The following is a 22,996-nucleotide window of genomic DNA, read 5'->3' on the forward strand; positions in this document are numbered from 1 at the left end:
ATTCCGTTCCCAGAACATGTAGTAAGACAATATCTGACCCTGCTATTTACAGGCGAATAATCTCTTGTAAGTACACCACACTGATATATATGATTAATTATGTTTTATTATGCTCAGTCATATTTAATCATCCCATGGGAAAGAAAAGTCATGCAACGTCCAGCAATATCTCATATAACCTTGATCATATGATTTACCAAACATCTGATCACAAGGAAATACACATTTAAAAGACTAACACAATTCTACTACTCTCCACCAAGCCTGGTTTTGTGACAGAGGAATGGAGACTTTAGTGAGATCCAGGAAACCACAGTTTCATGAGCAGCCTGGGCACTGGAAGAAAGAGGCAGGCAGGGAAGGAATGGTGTTGCATATACTTGGAGGCACACAAGGCAGTGCATCCTTCATGGAGAAGACAGGAAAGGCCACTGCTTGGGCTGTGGGGTTGGGTTAGGAACGGCAACAACAAGGCTGCCTGAAAGGTAATCCCCTTACTAAAATGAGGGGCCATTCTTTCCAGACAGCCTACTGCTTGTTCTTTCTCAGTGCCATGCTGGGAACACCCCTGGTTAACAGACAGTGGCAGTAAAGAGGTGCAATCAGCAGCCTGGGCACTGGAAGAAACAGACAAGCAGGGAGGAATGGTGCTGCACACACTTGGATGCACACATGGCACTGCATTCTTCATGGAGAAGACAGGAAAGGCCACTGCTTGGGCTGTGGGGGTGGGTTAGGAATGGCAACAACAAGGCTGCCTAAATGCTAATCCCCTTACTAAAGTGAGGGGACATTCTTTCTAGACAGCCTACTGCATGTTCTTTCTCAGTGCCATGCCAGGAACACCCCCAATGACTGTCTGGATGAGAATCCCTGACGGATAGAGAGAGGGTTTTGATGGTTAGCAGACAGTGGCGGTAAAGCGGTGTCATCAGTCAGTCTATCAATAAATAAAAGCTCTCCTCCAAAGCATACAGTGTTTTGACCAATGGTACTGTAAGCACATAATATCATGCATTAAAGCCTTTAAAGATGTTTTAGAAATTCTCTGTTGCACTGTGTTACAGGAACTTGGAAAAGAATTTCAGCACTCAGCACACAAAAAAAGATTCTGTTTCCATGCCTCCCTGCCCCAAACTACCTGTTATTTTTAATTACTTTTGGGCAAAGTTAATTTTACTTTCAGTTTCTCTGTGTGCCTGGCCCTTTAATAGTTTTCTCTCTCTTCACCTAAGTACTGCTGGTTCTATGGAACGTGAGAAATGTAAACTGACTGAGGAAGGAGGACAGAATGTTTTAATGAAACTGTTTCCACTGTACACAAGTTTTCAGTTGTGTAGTCTGGACGTTACTGAGGTGACTCTATAGTAAAATTAAAGTATCCATTTTGTGTGTGTGTGTTTCAGAGAACACTCAAGTGCATGTGTAGCAGTACTCATGGAGACTGAATCCCAACTTCTGGTGCCACCAAAACATCCAGATATACTAAAAAATCATCCTTCCCAGTCAGTCCCACTGCAAGCCTTTAATGAGAGGGGAATGGGATGTCTGGTTTTGTGGATGACTATGATTATGTACATATCTATATGTGCATGCATTTTACTTACCAGCACCTGAGCTCACCTAAGTGACCCATTTTCAGTCATAAACTGTGCCAAAATGTAGATAAAAAGTGAACAAATGCTACATGTATGAAAAACATCATACCAGCAAAGATACCTGTGTCTCAACTCAGTAGATCAGTAGTGTGAGCTGCTTGCCGAGTATTTTGCAGTCAAAAGCATACCAATAAGACACTGTACATTACATGCTGTTAAGCAAAATTATAATTAATCAAGCACTGGGTAGTACTGCATTATTCATATAAAAACTTAATTGCTTTCCCAATGTAGAAGCACGGATGCCCTTGACTTAAAAGTACTGTACTGTACTATTTATTTTTTGATGCTCACTAACTCCTGCTAACTCTTAGCCCCCCTTACCTAGACCAAAGTCCTGATACCCATTCTTCATGTACAGACCCGACTAGTGGGACAAGATTAGAACATAAAGCAAGGTTCGAAGACTTATGCTTACACCCTCTATAGCTTAGCTACAGTCCTTCAAACAGCAACAAAAATGATGGTATATAGTGGGTTCTGTAAGGGATGTGCACTATGAATCTAAAACTCACTGCTCCTATTTGGCTTGTGACATCATAAGGGTCTCTGGTCTCCACTATGACTGTACGAGTAAAGCCACCCATTCAAGACTCAACCCCATCATACAATCTAGGGAGATGTCAGCAAGCAAATGCCTCTTCACTCATTCCCAGCTGCCCCTCTGGCACCCAACTGCCCCTCTGGCACCCAAGTCAATAGCTGATCTTTGGTCACAAAGTGTGAAAATGGACATCTTGCCCTCGATCCAACAGGCTAGCTTATAGATCATGTTTACAGTAAGATAATCACACTGCCAGCAGCCTAAAATGACTGCAATTTCACCCAAACATCCACACTGGAATCAAGCTGTTCTGTACATGAAGTATACAAATAAAAACAGCTTATTCTGGTTTTAGTACGGGTGTAAAGAAGTTTGAGACTCCTCTGTGACACAACAGCAAAAACTGATCTGAGACTGATGACAGAAGCTAGAAAAAACATAAATGGAATCCTCTAATGTATGAGAACAGGACTGAAAGAAAGCTGCTTTATAACAAATAGATGGTGAGCTGCCATTTCAAATGTTGTGAGCAATTCTGATGACACCATTCCTGTAGAAAATTGGTGCAAGCTTTGCAAGTGACACTGCACAAAAAGAGACTTACTCAACTTTTACAACTCTGCAACAATAAAGAATAGCATAAAATTACTTTTAACTGCATTAAGGTACATTACAGAGTCCAAAAGAACAACATAAGCAATGGACACTACCAAAGAGGTACAGTCCAAATAGTGTACATGATGTGCAGCTGTGGAGGGACACAAAGTATGGAAGGCTTTTTACCTACTATAAAGTACATATGAAAATACTTACAAAAATCCACTGGGCTTGAAAACAGCAGCAGAGTTCAATACACTATGCAGCAATCATAAGACAAGCCAAGATCAATAAATGAACTAAAAGGCAGGAAATGAATAGATTGCAAGGGCCACAGTATAATTATTTATTTATTTTACATTTGTTTACCGGGATAGTCTGACTGGATACATGTCCATTTTCAGCAGAGGCCCTGGGAGAAAAGCTCCACATAGACAAACTTACATAGATTACACAGAAGTTAGCAAACAATTATAAAAACAAAGTGATTATATATAATGGGTTACTAGTGTTCCCTAGTAGTTGCTCACAATTCTCATGGACAGACAATTAAAAGTAAGAGACATCAGATTGGAAGCAGAGCTTGGTGATGTAGTTACAAGTTATGATAATTGCAGAATATGCTTATACTTTATAACTTAATCAGGGTTGGTACATGGGCATGTATTGTTATCGAGTTAGCAGGATGTATTACTATCATTTCCTAAAAAAACCCTTGTTTCCATTTATGAATTGCTGAACAGGGCCAACTGTTTGGACTTGACTTTGTAAAAACTAATTTCAAGGACTTGGAGGAGCAAAGTGATGCCCCTAAACCACAACCTAGTGGGTCAAACCAGTTAACAAAAATATAGTAAATAAATAAATAAATAAGCACAACAGCAGCAACAAAAAAAAAAAAAAAAAAAAACTAACGGTATGTTACTAAAATCCCCAACCCAAAATGATGGGTCCATTTACTATTTGCTAACATAGTGACATGAATTCACATTATGTGTTCAAAAGAACAAAAATTAAAAGTCTTACCTCAGCTAGAGTGACTTTGTTCAACTTCTTCTTTAGCCTCTTTGCTTTTTTAAGTGCTTTCTTGGTGCTGATTACAGGGATACTCATCATAGGAGTTTTAATGTTACTGCTGGCCACCATAAGAATTTCACGCAATCTTTAAGCAAAAACAAAGTAGAAAACCTTTGGTTTAAATATAACCTGCAACTCAAGCCACTACTGCACCCTGTAAAACTAGGTCACTTATATAAAAACACCATGCGTTAACAGAGTATAGTTAAATCTGTACAAAAATGTCAAGATCATCCTAAGATATGATGAAAAAAGAAATGCGATCCTGGGAGTGGGAGCTATTATAACACTAAATACGTACAATCACAATGATATGCGAAAAAAGTTTACTACTGTATATATCTGACTTAGTTCACTGGTGACTTAAAGCTTAAATGATTAACAGCTCCAGAGCAAGTTTTTTCCTACATCTGCTGGGGCATAAATATGTTAATGCAATGTTCAGCAAAAATTTGAAACAAAGGTTATATTTTGTAGAGATATCAGTTACTTTAAAATTGTTTCTACTGCTATCAGTTATGTACTACTACAGAGACATACAAATTGTATCTATGGCTAAAGCTAAACAAAGCCAAGCTAGAGTTTTCACTTTGGTACATTACACCTGTAATGGAGGCCAATGTGATACATGCTATATGCAAACGACCCTTGAAGGACAGAGTGTTTCAGCTACATAGCTTCTGAATGTCCATGACTTTTTACTTTTTAAGTCTATATTGTTATATTCAAGCCAATAAAGCAAAAATCATACTAATGTGGACATGAATGTTTTGGCTTTGTCACCTTATCAGCAAATCGCAAATGTGTTATTTGGTTATGCTTTAGTAACACAAGGCATTAAACCCAAATGATGTCCATAAACATTAAGATGCCTGCAAATTATCCAAACTCACTCTAAACAAAAGGGTAAAATGTTCACACAGACAAACACTTCAGTAAAAACTGCAAGAAAATAAGGCAAGCTAGAGTTTTTATTATGTGATACCTTAAACCTCAGGTAATGGAGGCCTATGGGACACATGCAAATGACCTCAAAGACATACAATGTTTCAGCTACTTGGCTTCTGAACGCCCATGACTTTTTATTTTTTATGTCTTTAAGGGTATATTCAGGTCATTAAAGCCAAACCTCACTATTTGTGGACAAACATGATTTGGTCTTTTTACTGACCTCATCAGCACAGCACTTCAAGAAAAAAAAAGATAGAAAGAAAGCTTCCCATAAGACAGCAGTCCAACATTCTTAAGGGCACTCAAGATAACAGCATTACCCACCTATAGTTTCGAAACTGTAACAGGTGAAAAAGCACTGTCAAGAGCAGGATCAGCCAACTGGAACTATTTAAATTCTGAAATATTAAGTCTTATTTCATTACAGGACTTTAAAAAGCACATGCAAAATTATTTTGCCAGACAAGCCATATGCAAATGGTTTAGAGACAATGACTAGCAAGCAACTGCAGAGTGAGTTTTCTTCTCATACTAAAAGTTAAATACATACTCAATCTTTGTGAGCCTGTATAAGATACAAATATTGTACCTTATACTGTAAAAATGTTAACATTTCTCTACGGAATTTAAAATTGATTACTCTCTGAAACTATAATCTAATGTATTAGTATACTGCAATTAGTGATTTTGTTGATGGTCTACAATTTTTAATGAAATACTGTTATTCTGTATCACTACTGTAAGCCTTTGGTCTCTGAGCCCAGGTCATGGCTAAGAAGGGTCTGCAGACTAGCTCCCCTACCAAATTATAAATAGTAAGTACACATCTCTATATATTGATGTATCTACATAACAGGAAGTTATATTTGGGTAGTGCTGCATCCAATAGTGCTAGCAAGTTTTTGCAATCAGAAACAGTACAGAGTAGTTTTCCCTTCCCTACACAGTTGTGTGACCCTGCAGTTAGCATATATGAACATGTGGGGCTGGGGGGGTGGTGCCCATTTGCAAAAAAAAAAAAAAAAAAAAAAATCACTGAATTATTTTTGATGGTTAACAAAGTCAATGCAATTATTCTTACACACTGGTTTCCAATGAAGCGTCAGTTCAATGACCTGATACAGGTATTTGCATATAAGCATGTATATATATTATATATATATATATCTTTCTCTCTATAATAAAATTGATCTTTCTTATAATGTTCAGCACACTGCTTCATTCTTACATACTGCAACTCTAACTGTTCTTTTATACACAGAGTATTTTTGTTTTTTGATGTTACTGTTTTAAATGCAACATCGGCTAAGCCAGCAAATGGTAAAAATCATATCCGTGTTCTACCCCAGCAAACAAAATGCAAATAAAAATAGATAAAGTCTGTTTTTTTTTTTTGACAGGATTGCCAAGTACTAATGGTCTATGACAAAAACCCAAGCATTTCATGTTCACTACTACTTCAACAGATGTAAAATCAATTGCTGTTGATTTTTTTTTCAGCCATCTACTGAGGCTAGTGTGAAGAAACTGAAATCCCTGTCATCTGTGTTAGCATGTTTGGCAGGAGATTTGTGCATATTCTTAGATAACTTGTATGCCAGCATGCCTGATTGTGAAAATGTAAATGAGTTTTAAAATGTTGAGTATTTTCCTGTTTAAACAGAATGCTTAAAGAATCTGTCAGTGCTTTAATACAGTTCTAACTGCTAATGTTTGAGAGGGACATTCTAAAGTACAAACTGTGGAGAGTCAACTGAGCAGTGAGGGATGCCATTGGAATGTTCCTTGTTGCTAGGAAATTATTTAAACAGCTGATTGACAGAAAAATAATCTTTTTTACAGCGGACTGTTATATTTTGAAATTAGACATTGAGAATAAAAAACTCCTATCCTGCAGTTTGATTTACATTTCTGGTGACTGAATTCTAATGTTTGAGAGTTCGTGATTTTTAATTTTGTAATAATTTTTATTTATTATTAAATGTTTTTCATTATTTTATATTGTGGCTAGAAACCTGCTTTTACCTGTTTGATTCTCCCCAGGTCACCCCGAGGCCTGGCTGTTCTGGTCATAGCTATCATTTATTTTGATAATTAATTTTAATAATTGAACACCCCTTCTGAAGGACATGAAGACCCTCTGATAGGTGACAGAGTTTCTGCATTTATTTTGCGAAAGAAACACAGCTTGAAATCTGTGTCAGGCTTTCTCAGAAGTGTTTGGATGTGTGGGATTTTGAATGTGAGTATATCAGAGGTCTTAAACTGGAACCCTTTGCTCTGAATTGTGTAATAAGAAAAATACATTTGGGTGGACAGAGGTATATAGTCTAGTCCCAGATAAGTAGAGTGTGTTCCTTTTGTGTTCTTAGAGGAAAATTGTGAAATATTACTTCTGTTTAGGTGACAGTCTCATATTGGAGTCAGTAGTGAGGATTGAAGCTCCTTAGTTACTGACCCAGGATCGTAAAGGACGTCTCATTTAACTGTTGGCAGTCCGGTAAGATACAGCCAGATGTCACAGCCAGTATCTCCCTTATCTTCATCCTAATGGTCAGGTAAAACCCCTATGCTACAACTGCTTCTTGAGCAGGGATGGAGCTATAATGGATTATTTCACTGCTTCAGATGACAGTTTGTTGGTGGGGAATAGGCCAGCCTGCAAATGAGGTAGCCACCTTCCTCTTTTAATCCAAGCTAATAGTAGCCAGTGGCTACATTGTCTCTGCTGCCCAAGAAAGACAGATGAGCCAAGGAACATAACCTCCTGACTTACATGGAGCGCAAAGCCATTGTAACCCAATACCAACTGTGGCTTAAAATATCATAATTTGAAGACTGGGGTCAGCAGTTTACATCCTCTAATCACCCCTCTCCAGATGGGTGAGCTGACATCAGCTACTCATTTCCACTCTTCCTGTCTGGTACTTCTATCAACCAGAGTCAGTAATCAAACTCGGGTCATCTAGAGACCAGTCAGGAGTTTGTCAGTCATAGCTGCTGTAATTTTAAGCAATTCTCTTTCTTAAGATGGAATGTCTTAGTTAACAGCACCGAGGATTTTGTCTTGTGTGTTCTATACATAACAACTACAGTACTCTTGACACTTCACTGGCACCCAAATCACTGATGTCTATTTAGCTGTGCTAAGGAAACTGGGTGGGCCAATGATGACAACATCTGTAGCTTATCCAAAGGTCTACTGTCCTCTAAGTTGTGATTTTATTGCAGTTGAGGACTGAAGCCATTATGCTCCTCTAAAACTGTAGGTGAGTGGTTACTGCTCCTCAACTAAAACATTTGTCAATGTTTGCCTGTTTGGTCTAGCTAGCTTAATGCAGAACTGAACAAGCTTCAGTGACACATGCATGTGCATGTACAATTACTAGTGTTAGTCACTATGCTGTGTACCGACAGAGGGATTCAGGTGGAGCTTGCAGCTGCTTTGGTGGTATTCTGAAGAGCCTGATTTCAAGCCCATAAGATTAAATAGTTGTTTCCTTTTTAACTGTATGTGCATGGTGTCTAATAAATGCACATGGCACTTATGTATAGAATATTTTACTTCCTAGTATTAAAGGAAGGACTCAAGAATGTGAATATAAAGACAAACCATTTTTCTGAACTCCTGTCTGAACAGGAGTTAGGCCAGTATCAGCAAGTACCAGTGTGTCATCTGTATGCTGGAATAAACTAGGTCTCTTCCAATACTGTTACACACTTTTTACCTCTAAATTGAAAAGAATGGCCTCACAATGTGACAGAAACACATAAAGAAAGAAACCTATGTGGACAAAAATGCAACAGGAAAGGCATTTAACAACATGCAAACTGTCTTCAAGACAGCAGTGGAATTGTTGTATTTCAGGAATAGAGATCCCAGAACAACTAAGTTTAATGAGAAGCACAGCATGGTGTACAGTATTAGAGGCTTTTAAGAAATCCACAACAGTGATGTTATGGTATCCTTTCAATTAATCTGTATTCACATGTAGCCAGTCAAGGCCGGCCTTAGGCATAGGCGAACTAGGCATCCGCCTAGGGCGCCATAGAGGCCGGCCTCAAAAACGATGCAATTTTGCTTTTCTACTCCACTTTTTAATGTACTTACTTTTTTTCTCCAATTCTCACCGCCTGTACTGCGCCCTTCCCCCACTTCCGTAATCCAAAGCACGGCTCCCTAATGTGTTCTTCAATTGACTCCACCCTGCATCAAAGTGATCATTCAGTGGTGGTGGTTGCTATTACTGAGATCAATGGTATAAAGCTCAAATCACGCCCGCCTCTCATTTCTTTCTTCATTAATGGGATAGAGGCGGGTGGATCTATTGGTTGTCTTTACTTCCTGATCTGTGGACATGCGTGCTTCAGCGGCTTGGCACTGTTAACCACGAGGATGACAAAGAGCGACTTTGTTTGGTTTTTATTTGTGTGCTTTGCTTGCCTAAGGTAAGCCATTAAGTTTAGAATTTGACCTGATATCTGCTCACAGCTCACGAATTTTGAGTAGAACATCTGCCGCTGGTAATTGCTTTATTTTTGTTAGTTCTTTTGTTATCAAGTTCTGACAAGAATCACAACTGGTAATAAGTAGTTTGCATGCTTCAGAAACTGTAGTGTTTAAGTTGCATGACCGTAGCCTTGGATATTTTAAAGTATAATGTAAGTGTATTTTTATATATGTTCTCTGATGTAAACTGGTTAAGTGAAAGTGAACCATAGTATTGTATTTGGAAACCTTTTGGCTGGTACTCAGAATTATAATGGGTATTTTAGTGTGTAACCGAAAGAATGAGTTTGCCAATTTGTGTTATGCATGTCAACTGTGCTAGGCAAATGTCTGTCTGTATTAAATGTGTGTGGAGAGGGGTGCCAGTAGTAATGTATGTTGTATTATCTTTTTTCATTTGGCAATGTGATGGTGTTCATACATATTTGTGTGGTCTGTGATGTTGATTGTGAAACCGGCTTAATTGCTAATTCTGTATTTGCATCTTGTGGTTGTGCTGAAGGCTTGCTCGGAATGTACGTAGATGGTATGTTTGCTAGCTATGTCTCTTTTGTGATGCAGGTTGTGAGCATTTTCATGTTGCACAGAAGAGTTCATGGTTGGTCATTTCATTGATTCATTTGTGTACATCCTGGTTGCCTAACAATGACATACTGCCTTCGAGAGCAACGGTCTTGTCGTCAAACTTTTGCTTTCTAAAGGTTTCGTAAGTTTTAGGTGGTGAAATACTTTTGAGTTCTAGAAGGCAACTAAGAATTTCTTTGTTAGCGGTCCTCTGCATAAATAGGAGATTTTGGTACTTGATATGGAAGGTAATCTATAGTGAAGATGGTTCTCAACACTGCACCTCGTGAATCTTGCCAGGTAACAAATGAGCTAATAAAAATAACGTTTTCTGCAAATGTTTTAAATGTTAGGGTCGGGAAACTCTCCTTTTTGTCAAAAATACTGGGAATGGTAAAGATTGTTGACAACTTTCTTGCTCTACCCAGTCAATAATTCTATTTATCAATTGATAAAATAAATAAAATTATAAATCCTAAAATAAATAGTAGTGACTCATGCTGTTTGTTAAAACTTCCTGCTGCACTGCACCCATATGTGTGCATTACTAGTTGTCAGGCCTTCCGGCAGCCCTGCTTATTTAACAACCTTCCCAGGATTGTTTTGATTCCTTCGGGTTTGAGACACTGTTTCTTTGGTTCTGTTGATTTTTTTGTCATTACAGCTTCATGCTGTGAAGGGGATGGGGGCGTCCATTGCCATTATCTAAGTATTATTGCTGATTGTACTAAAATGATGAAACTTTTTTTAATAAATTTACTGTTTTAGATAGCAGACTATGTCCTACTGGCTTTGACGGATCTGTTTCAATTTTGGCTAGTGCTTCAATGCAGTCACATTACTCGTGTGCAGTTTCTAAATGAAAGGCAGGTTTCTAAATGAATGAGGCAGGTGAAAAACCGGTATCTTAACTGCAACATTAAAAAAATGTACTTAAGATTCAGTGGGGTTAAGCGACTGAGTTTACTCCTAACTGATTAAGCTCTAGTGACAGCAGACAGTATTGTTTATACATCTATTAGCACACCTATACCGGTCAACTTTTTTTTTCTTGATTTTCACATATTTGGATTTTTGCCTCATATCTTTTGCCCGCTTCTCAAAGATGGGGTTTGCTGACAAATCATTGAGGGTAGAGTCAGCAAACAGGCATTTGAGTTTCAGAGTTCATGCCCTTCAGAAAAAAAAAATCATGCTGATGCAAAAACTGTTATTTTATCAATTTTCTAAGTTTGTAAGAGCAGTATATAAAATGTACCCCTATTTTTGGGTGTTTGTCCCCCCCCACATTATTTTAGGCTTTTGCTAAGAGTTTGAGGTAAAACAAAGTGACTTTCACTAGTGAGTAGTATAGGATAGCAGCCATAAGTATATAACCTTGTTTGCCTATTGATTGTAGGTTTTTTATGGAATGCTTTACATAGTAGGCAGAAAGTAACGTAGCATGCTGCATGCAGTTTTAATTTGTTCAAAATGGTGTTATGTGCCGATGATGAGGTATCGCTGAAGAGAACATCTGCAGGCAGTTGGTAATTAATTTTATTTTTATTCTTTTGTTACCTGGCAAGAATCGCAAGGTAATCTATAGTACAAATGTTTCTCAACAACTGTACATCGTGAATCTTGCCAGGTAACAAATGAACTAATAAACATAAAGATTCAGGTACCAACTTTCTGCAGATGTTTTAAATGTTGTTAGAGTTGGGAAAATCTCCTTTTTGGAGAAGATAATTCAGCTAGCCAGAAAATAACCTAGCTTGCTGCATTGAGTTTAATTTGTTCAAAATGCTGTTGTGTGCTGCTGAGGTGTCATGACTCAAAGATTGCAGTCAGTCATTATTGCCAAATATTACTTTAACTCCACCTGAACTGCATTTTGAATTCAGACTTGTACTTGTGTTAACACAGTTACAGTGCAGTGTTTTTATTTTTATGGTTTGACTCTGTTTTCTGATACTGCACCGTTTTTAGTTTTCGTTCTGTTATAGAGTTGCTAACACTCAAATTTTGTAACAAGCTGTTGAGGCTCTGCTCTGCTTTGAGAATGACATTACTGATTCATTTTTTTTTAACAGTTACTGTACCTTCTTTCTTCTTCTTTCGGCTTTTCCCGGTTGGGGGTCACCACAGCAGATCACCTGTCCACTCATGATTGGCAGTGGAGTTTTACGGTGTTGAGTTGCCAGCCCGGCACCCAACCCTCCACAGAGGGCACACACACGCACACACTCACACCTAGGCCCAATTTAGAGTGTCCAATGCACCTACAGCATGTCTTTGGGATGTGGGAGGAAACTGGAGCACCTGGAGGAAACCCATGCTACCACAGGGAGGACATGCAGACTCCGCACAGAAGGCACGCCAGCCGAGGATCGAACCGGAAAACCTCTTGCTGTGAGGTGGCAACGCTAACTGCTGCACCACCGTAGCCACCCTTAACAGTTACTGTACCACATGTGCTATATTAAGTGCGCAATATTTATACTCCAGAGTGCCTGGCTATTTACTTTTAATTTTCCTTTGTAATCAGTGCAGTTACCTGCAAAGGTATTTGGTAGTGGTATTAGGTTTTGTAGATCGCATGCTGCTGAAGTAAAAAATACCTGTCAATTTGAAACATATATGAAGAAGTAATTGGATTTACTTGGCATTCTTGCCATAGCAGAGGAACAGCACTTTGTATCCGAGTAATATTGGAGACTTAATATACAGCAGCAGTGAACTTTGTAAACTTTCTTAGATTCTAAATTATAAAGATTTTAAGAATACTTTAGAGTTGCAGGATTGTGTATTGTTTGGCAAATAGATTAATTCAACCAGGGTGTGAACCTCTTGTACATCTGCATGCTAATATTTAACAAAGTTTAGATTGCAAAAGGTTAAAAAAAAAGTGAATCACAACATTTTACATTCACATTTATTTATTTATTTTACATTTGTTGACCGGGTTAGTTTGACTGAGCTTAGTGGCCCATTTTCAACATAGACCCGGGGAGAAAATTACTTCTACATTTCGTTGGATGATTGTTGGAGTGGGACTATCTCCTTTCAGTGCTTGTACCTTGCTGTTCAACAAACTCTTTCGTGCTTTCTGTTTATCTTGTTCTGTCTTTAAATTTTCTTCAAACAAATGTAGGGATCATTGTAAATGCAAAGTCTTTCTTGATAGTCTTATTTTGGGAGATGTTTAATTGACAATAGACTTTTGTCTTTTTAAAACAAAGTACTAACTGCCAGGACACTACATGTAAGGAGAGTACAGTGGTATTAAGAGTTCATAGCCTCTAGAACAAATGTTCCTCATCCTCACTAGCCCTCTAAGAGGAACCTGGAAGACCAGCTGTGGAACAGAAAATACACCTCTGGGGTCCCACCTGTGTCCCTGCTGGACAGGGAAAACATGTGCTGACTGTGGGAACATGGGTGAAATTCTTGGCTAGGCTTAAGGGCCTCCAGGCCAATAGCCCAGTATCATCCTATAACTGAGTCACTTCAATGGTATCTTAACTGAATTAACCACAAAAACTTGAACTTAGACTGAGAACAAGAGGCACAAATTTTAGTGTATTTTAGTGTAAGCAATTTATTTTCTGCTTTCGTCATAAGACTCCATCAGAAAACTATACATTCAACTATAAAAAAAACTTAATTTTTATTTCAGTTTTGGAGCAGGGAACACATCACATAAAGGGTGGGTGTTTTAAACCCTGACAAAGGACCAGGGTTGAACGATGTAGTTAACATCAAATGTTTCTTACAGAACTGTGCAGTTCACTTGAATAGTATGTCTTTAACAGTTGAGTTTGTGATGTCATTTAATTGTGAGATGAAGATGTGTTTATTGGTTCATAGACATTTTTAAACTGAAAGTTCTTTTATAGTTGAATGTGTAGTTTTCTGAAGTCTTATGGCGAAAGCGGAAAATTGATTATGCTAAAAGTTGTGCCTCTTGTTCTCAGTCATGGTATCCATTACAGTATGACTGATTTTTCTTGCATTTAAAAAACTGAAACAACTGGAGTGACTTGTGGGTGGGAGTGACCTATCTGTGGGCATGGCTCAAATGGGGTGTTCCTTGAGTATGGTGTGGGTGGGGCTTAAGGGGCGCCAGAGCACCACTTCGCCTAGGGTGCCATTTCAGCTAAGGCCGGCCCTGTAGCCAGTTTTGTATCTTGGCTATCCAGAAGACCAAAAAGGTAAAAAAATAAATAAAAAATTCACTCTTCCTGTAAGCAAAGCAAGGAAGAAAGCAAGTTACTGGCCACAACACTGTGCACCTCTCATATAACAAAGACAGGCACAACGTATAATGAGCCATCTTTATCACCTTTCTTCAGAACGTAAGGTGTGTAAGGTAAATTATTTGGGATATGAGTTTATTCTGCTAGATTCAATGCTCTATTAGATACAGGAGCAATTATCATTTTATCAGTGGTGCACAATGCTGTTTACCACAAGGACATTGAATAGGTTCTACAGTGCAAAAGAACAGCAAAGTATCAGACATATGTTATTAAACAACAAATTCTGTTAATAAACTGAAACATCTAGAGCCATCATATGCAGATAAAGTAACCATAACACTACTCCAGAATACACACATCACATCTGCTAGCACTTAACTGTAGTAGGTTAATAACAAGCAAACAGTACATTCACATTTACTTTGGTTACTTAAGCTCTAACAGTGGGAAAGAAAGAAATGAAATGGTACTGAAAATAATATTACCTGGGGATGCCCAATGTGACATTCATTTCACCCCTTCCAGCAAAATGAAAAGTGTTCAAGGTCATCTGAGTGGATGGCTCACCAATACTCTGAGCTGCAACAAGCCCCACTGCTTCGCCTGGATCACACAGAGATCTCTGCCATTTCAGATGAAGTAATATCTTCAAACTGGACAAATACAACAGAAGATTATGCAACCAGCATCTAACCATGGTGTCAAAAAAAAAAACAGACAAGATCTTGATGTGACTACAGATTTGATAGGACGTTTTAATGAGTGCGTCTCACGTATGAAATGACAGACATTAGGTTACAAAGAAGATTTTTCACTTGTTGTGACAGCAAAGTACCAATTACACTAACATCAACTGTCAGCTGTGCAATCACACACTGAAAAAAGGAAAATGGAACACACATCCTCCTAAGCTGTATGATGAAAAACAGTTTTAAATTGCACCCACCCCTGCAAATAACATTAAATACACAACTTCTACAGGACAAAAAAATGATTACTTTCCTAAAAGAGCAGAGGGAGAACTGATTCCATGCAACCAGGAGGGATGAGAGTGTGTTGAACCACCAATGTTAAATACACAAATACCTTTTGTTCCAGACTGTGCAGACACCGCAATACTCTTAGATGTAACCAATGGCAGATAATCCGTGTAGCCAGCCTCTATAACTGCAGTAAAAGGAATTCTAACTTGATTTTGGCTACATTGATGACAAAGTCTTCACTAATAAATATATGCTATGAAATATGGATATGCAAACATATGCGCATGAAATTATCTATTTCCAAAGCTGTAGCACCAATGCATTATATGATACAGGCATACTACACTATACATCTCCCAAACACTTAACTCTTGTCATGTGCTCTCCTTTTTAAACTTGTAGACACGCGTGCATTTTTGATTTTGATAATCAGTTCTTGATTAAGCAGTTTAATCTGTGTAATGCATTATTAAATACTCTGCATATCACTGAAGTTGAGTCCATCTGTTTTTTTTATTCTTGAAGACAAGGGTGCATGCCCACACTGCCACAAAGACTTTCACTCCTTATCACTAACAGAAGTGATTGGTCATGACTGAGCTATACAATTTGCTGACTTTTTTTTCAGAAGAAAGTATTTACAAGGCTAGGATCTGAAATGTGGAACAGTTTTTGCCTGCTATGAAAGAACTACTCAAGATACTGAGCAGTTTTTTTCTAGTTCTTTAAGATCATTATTTCCAAAGTACCACCTCCATCTTCCAATTACAAGCCACCTCACGAAAATAGAATTTCTCTTTTTCTCCAGTCATAAAATGCTAACATCCTCAATGACTCTCAGTGTAGCAGTGTTTTTATTTGAATGTGCTGTACACTGAACAGTGCGTATTAAGAAGGTCAGGAGAAACACTACCTGTGTGTTTCACCAAAGATACAGTATGTAACAAAATATGCTTTGAGTTTACCTGATTATATGGTGTAGTACTTTTCTGCTTAGCTGTTTTACAAACGTTTCAAAGCTGAATGCAACTTAAGTTCCAACCCATATCTCTCTTCAAACATATATAAAGACAAGAAACTGGATTGAGAAAAAGGACAATATGAGAGTAAAACTTTAACAAAGACAATAGAGAAATGCTAGAGCAGCAAATTTCAGATACAGAAGTGAGGAAGGTGATCTCAAACTAAAAAGTGGACAAGCAGCAAGTCTAGACATGTTTTCAGTGGATTGTTTTTTGTTTTTTCTTTTAATGGGGAAGGAAACTGGCTGAAACTGTAATGAGGGAACTCAATGCCATAAGACAGGGATGAAACACCTCACCAACTATGAGAGGTACAAGGGTAGCTATGCTGCCTAAAGGATGTAGGGATGCCAATTCAACACACGTACGTTTAATTAACATAAATAAAAATAAGTGCAAACATTTCAGCTAGCAGGCTGGATGATGTTCTGCTGAAAATACTGGAGAAGAATTGTAAATAGTAGACTAAGGGCAAATAAGTGAGTAGTAGCCTGTTCTTCCTATGAAACAAATATGGGTGGGACTGACACTGATATTTAAAAGGCTTTGTTTCAGATGACTTATCAAGGACTTTTTAGTTACATAAAAAAGCTTTATTACGATTTATACTTGGCTAAAATTGATAAACTAATCAGAAATATTTGAGAAACCAATACTGGCAGACTGTTTTGTAAGTTTCTGAGCCCCCCCCCCCCCCAGACCTTTCTGTGTTGGAGGGAAGTCTTCTAGCTTATCAGTGGGAGTGGTAAGCACTAGGTAGCCTACTTACCACAAGAAAAGTGGTTTCTGGCCCAGAAATTGTAGTTTATTGACTGTTTGGGCAGTTTTTCCATCCCTTTCAACTTTATGGTTTAAAAGCCCACGTTTGGGCTTGTTTAAACTCCACAGATCCAGTTTTGGTGTCTTGCAGACTACAACAGCAACAGGAAGGAGACATTTCTTTCATAATTTACTGCTCCCTACACTTGTTTTTTGTCACTTTAAGTTATCTGCATTTATTTAAACTGCATTTGCCTTAATATTGCTATACACTCAAGTATGCTAGCTTATACTGCATTTAAAGTGTTTTTGCTACTGTTTTAACTGCTTTTCTGCAAAAAAAAAAAAGCCAAAAAAAAGTTCTACGCTCGTTTCCCGCCTTTCCTGTAACTAGTTTAGTCCAGAAACAGATTTGCTGTATCCAGGACTGTTTTGTAAGTTTCTTGAGTCCCCCCCCCCGATCTTTCTGTGTTGGAGGGAAAACTTCTAGCTCATCAGTGGGAGTGGTAAGCACTAAGTAGCCTATCTACCACAAGAGTTGTGGTTTCTGGTTCAGAAATTGTAGTTTATTGGCCATTTGGGCATTTTTTCCCATCCCTTTCAACTTTCTGGTTTAAAAGCCTGTGTTTGCACACTGCTGCAGCAGCGCTCAGCTGAAGTAAACTATTCCTAGTGCCAGAAAGTCCGCTCTTCAATTTTCCCCTTAGAACGTGCTTGTTCTTTTACTTCTTGCAACTTCAATTAGCTTAATCGGCTAGCACTTTAACAGACTTTTGTAGCATTTATTGAAGCACACTTAGGCGTTATCAGCACTAGCTGTTCCTACGCAGGAACAGCATCAGTACTTATTAGTTATGACCACCCCTCCTGGTATGATTGTAGGGCAATTTCCTGTGCTTTCTCCTGCTAACCTGGTGCACTTGGCCATTCTGAGACAGTGTGGCAACTGTCTAATGTACACAGACAACCCTCTCCTCTTACCTCCTAACACGCATACCTGTGAAAGATGCACTTATCACCAAACTGGAAGCAGTGCACATTCCAACCAAGACCGGACTAGCTGGTCAAGAGGAGAAGGTCAACACCTGCAACTCACTACATAGGGCACACAGCCCTCCAAAACACCAACCATCACAACCCACACACAGAAACACAAACCATACACCCACCTTCATGGAGGCTCTCAATAAAAATGTACCCAAACAGAAACCCCCGAGACAGAAACACACTCAACCACAACACAACACCAACAACAGAACACATAACTCACCACCACAGTGTGCCTCTCAACCCAAGCCCTTAAGGCAAAACACTGCCCAATGTACTAATCATAGGAGACTCAACTGTGAGGCACACTGATGTCCCACTCACTAGGCTGAACAAGGAGAAGGTGACAGTCAGTTGTCTATCAGGTGCCAGGATCCGCCACATAACACATACACTCAGGTCACTTCACAAGTACAATTATGACTCAGTCATTGTCCATGTGGGTGTGAATGACCTGAGCCGTACCTCCCTGGACTACATGAAAAGAGATGTGATGGAACTCTTGGATTATGTGGCTCAGATAGGTATGACCCTAGCCCTGAGCAGTTTTCTACCGTCACTCAGAATGATACCACAGTATGAGCAGAAAATGATCAACTTCAACAACTGGCTACATTTCTGGTGTCATTCTAAGGGAATCCAGTATCTGTCTGCCTGGGACGACATTATCGACAGACTTCGATGCTTTGCCAGAGACGGCCTGCATCTGTCACCCCTAGGATTCTGGGTACTGGCTAAGGCTCTTGTCACCCCTATAGTGCATTTTTTAGGCAGTGTTCCAAAGACCAAAATTCGACCATAACAACTACAAACAAGTGCAATCTGAAGGTCATGCTGCTCAATCCTAGATGTCTAAATCTCAAGATGCACTCGCTCGAAGCTCTCCTCAAAATGGAAAATGTCGACATCTGTGCTGTAATGGAGGCCTGGTTTAGAGAGGCAGAAAGCACCCCTGCGCTCCCAGGCTACAACTCATTCCATACCTTTTGGACCCAGAATACGTCTGGATGCTCTAAAGGTGGTGGTGCCTCCATATTCTTAAAGGATACGCACACCTCTAGATTGGTAGCCCAGCATAATGCATCCGAGATACTTCAGGTACAACTAACACTGGGTAAGATGGCGATACATGTTATAGCCTGCTAAAGAACCCCAAACATGTCCCCAGACTCTCACTCCAAGTTCCTAAGCACTCTGGAATCTATAAAGGTTCAACCCAATACTCTCATACTGGGTGACTTCAACTACCCTTCCATCAACTGGGAAAACAATTCAAGTACCAATGTACAGGCCCCAACACTTTCTGGAATTTATCAATTCCAATGCCCTGGACCAGCTCATTCTGACCTCCACCAGAGGAAGCAACATCCTCGACCTGTTTATCACCAACATGGGAGACCGTTGCGCCACATCTATTGTGATTTCCTACCAGGTTAAATCTGACCACAAACTGATCACCATGGAAATCTTCATCTCACCTACACCCCCCGCTAAGGGGACCACACTGAAAAACTTCTCAAAAGCCAACTTTGGGCTCCTAAAACAGAGATGGCTAACTTCCCGGCACCCATGCCAATTGAAAACAGCTGCATGACTGCCAAATCATACACCAATGCACTGTACGAGGCATGTACACAAATGCATGGATCTTGCCATACCAAATAGAACTAAGACATTCTCTTCCAAAAAAAGGAAGCCAATCTGGTGGTCACCAGCCATCAAACTCTACAACAGAAGGAAGGAACTGTTGTACACAAAAATAAAGTCACAAGACTGGAAAATCTTCCTTATCAGTCTCAACAAAAAGCTGAGATCCTTTATCAAATCTTCTAAAGCCAGCTATGAAGGTAGAATTGCGGCTGACACCAAAAACAACCACAAAGCCTTCTATAGCTATATAAAAAATCTCAAAGGCAATACCCAGATTTGCTTTGAGTTACTGCACAATGGCACCTCCAATACTGAGTCAACAGATATAGCTAACATACCGGCTGACAGATTCAGTGCCAACATTACCCCTCTCTCAGCTCCCAAGGGGCCTATCACAATACCAGAAGAAAGACTGGTACCCACCATTTCTGGGGCACAGGGTAAAAGCTGCATTGTCCAAAGCCAATTATACAGCATCCATGAGACCAGATAATATCCCTGGCTGCATCCTACAGGAGCTACAAAACGAACTGGCGCCAGATCTGTGTGCCCTGTTCAATCACAGCTTTACCTCAGGCTATGTCCCTAATGAATGGTGCACTGCTACAGTCATCCCACTCCATAAAGGGGGAGAAACTACAGACCCTGGGAACTATTGCCCCATTAGCCTGATGAGTCTGGTACGCAAAGCTATGCAGTACATCATGGACCTGCTTAACAAAGATATAGGCAATCTCCAAACTCTTGACCTCACACAGTTTGGCTTTGTCAAGGGGAGGATCCTGCTTGCTGAATCTGGCTGACTTCTTCAAGGTAGTCACCAAGGCTGTGGATGAGGGTAAGGCAGTGCATACGGCCTACCTTGACCTGGCCAAGGCCTTTGATACCATTCCTCACTCAGGTATCATTGACAAACTCACCAAACTAGGCATCAATCCTTACATCACTAGGTGGGTTGCAAATTGGCTCACAGACAGGACACAGAGAGTGAAAGTTGGGGATTCTGAGTCAGACTGTTGACCAGTCACGAGTGGAGTCCCACAGGGCTCGATCATGAGCCCTTTCTTGTTTGGCATCTACTTCTCAGAAGTCCAGGCCAACACAGAAGGACTCTGGCTGACCAAGTTTGCTGATGACTGGAACCTAGGAGTCATTATCAACTCCCCAAGTGATGCAGACATCCTAAAAAGGGCCTCTCTGAGACCAATGCAATGACTGGTGTCGGAACCATGGCCTGAAGCTTAAACACCAAAAAGCTCAGTTCCCATGAATTACCATGTTGATAGGAGCCCTCTGAACACTGAAGGGGCCATAAGAGATCTGGCACCCAGGTCGACAGCTACCTCACCTTCGACCATCACATTGCCACTGTGGTCAGAAAGTCCTTCTATGTGACACATCTTATAACCAAATGTTTCGCATCCAGGAAGAAAGAGGTCATCATCCCTCTCTACTCATCCCTCGTGAGACTAGTCATCGAATATAATGCCCCGTTTGGTATGTACCTGACCAGACACCTACAACAGCTGGAGAAGCCACAAAAGTACCTCACAAAAAGGATCCTAGGCCTTAAACACATGTCCTACAAGGACAGACTCAAGAAACCTCAGCTGTTCTCAGTGTCTTATTGCCTACTTAGAGATGATCTCTGCTTGACTTACAAAGCCATGTCTGACCCAGCCCTACTAAAAATGCTACACCTAATGAAACCCCAATCCCCCCATGCCACATGCTCCAGAGATCACAACCTCATTACCACAACTAACAGAACATGCTGGAGGGACTTGTTCATCTCCCAAAGACTGTCCATACTCTTGAATAGGCTTCCCATTCATGTCAAGCAGAGCACCTCGTTGGCCCTCTTCAAGAGAAATCTTGACGAGTGGATGGGTAAAAAGTTGACTCCAGGGATCATTCCAGTTGCCGTACTGGAAAGGGGCACTGCGAACTAACACCGGGTGACACGGTGCCTGGGCAATTATTTTAGGCTAGGCTTGTAAAGGCTCCAGGGCCATTAGCCTAGTACATACCTATGAAATTATGACATAAAAACATGTTAAATAGCCCTTATTTCACAGTCATGAAAATTTAGTAGTGAGGTAAGAGTAATTAAAGACAGAGAGAGAGAGAGAGAGAGAGAGAGAGAGAAGAAACAAAGAGTAAAAGAATACAGGAGAGGATCAGAAACATTATTTAGTGTAAACTTATACTTGGTATACATTTGTCTATCATAATACACAACTTAATTGTTGTCTCTTCTTACTTTTTCTTCCTTCCCTTTTGAATATTTCTTTTTATCTGGTATCTGACTACGCATTACAACAATAAGTACATATAAGATGTATACTCTAGACCCCACCTCATTTCATCTTTGCAGAAGTACTAGGAGACAGATGCATTATGCATTAAAACATGAATATATAGACTAAGTAAAGGATTAGTTTGACAGTACACTCAATCAAACTAGGAATCGTATATTCCATGCTAGATAAAAACTAAATTTGGAGAGAAGAGTGTGTTTATAATTATTTTACATATTTAACTCACTATCTATTAACTGGATTAAATCATACTGTGACAGATTATTTAAGGCAAAGTTTATTTCTGTTAAATATGAATACATCAACAGTAAAATGTGGCAACACTAAGAACTTAAGTATTGGGAGGATGGCCTAATGGTTAAGGTCTTTGCCTTGCAAACACAAGGTACAGGGTTTGAATCTCACAGGGGATAATTGGCTAGGCTTAAAATGGCTCGCAAGGGCAGTTAGCCTAGTACTAATCTATGAACCTATGAACCTATGAAATGACTAAATGATGGTCACAAAAGGGCCAATGTGCAGATATTTTTGGAATGTAATAAACCAGCTACTGTCCATTTTTTAGAAACACATCCCATTAATCTTACTGAGAAAGAATGATGTGGCTACATCATTTTAGTAAACTACTCCTTTAAAAAATAAATAAATAAAAGGAGCAGTGTTATCACTTGGAGTGTAATGAGTTGACAGATTTTAAAAATTCCCTACAGAATACTCTGCCAAAAACACTGAGGGAGTAAATGGCTGTAACTAAGGAAAATTCTTTTCAACTGAGACACAGGATCTGAATTGCCTAGACACAGCAAGGCCTTATTAAGTCTAATTCTGCTGTCAAAAAAGCAACTACTAGAAACTGGAAATCAAAATATAAACCAATTGTACTGGAAGTACTGAATATTGCAAAATAGGTAAAAAGAACTGGAAGAGGGTTGTTGGTAAAAGGGAGGGAGTACATTACATTACATTACTGCAACTTATTACTTTGTACCTTCCAAATTCGCTCATATTTTGTAATTTTCTAACTTGTAATCTTGTAACTTCTATCATTGTATTTGTATTTTTGTATTAT

At 39.3% G+C, this 22,996-nt stretch overlaps 1 protein-coding gene across 1 annotated transcript in view; it reads right to left on the reverse strand.

The window, feature by feature from the left end:
* POLR1A (RNA polymerase I subunit A) overlaps window positions 1-22,996 on the reverse strand; it is a 2,269,619-nt gene that overhangs the window by 782,699 nt on the left and 1,463,924 nt on the right. The window contains exons 25-26 of the mRNA XM_044062330.1: window positions 14,631-14,798; window positions 3,826-3,961 (exon numbers count right to left, since the gene is read on the reverse strand). Of these exons, the coding sequence (XP_043918265.1) occupies window positions 3,826-3,961; window positions 14,631-14,798 (304 nt within the window). The remainder of the gene's footprint in view (window positions 1-3,825; window positions 3,962-14,630; window positions 14,799-22,996) is intronic.

Source organism: Protopterus annectens, chromosome 2.part1, assembly GCF_019279795.1.
Source record: "Protopterus annectens isolate FY-2018-M chromosome 2.part1, PAN1.0, whole genome shotgun sequence".
NCBI classification, from domain to species: domain Eukaryota; kingdom Metazoa; phylum Chordata; order Ceratodontiformes; family Protopteridae; genus Protopterus; species Protopterus annectens.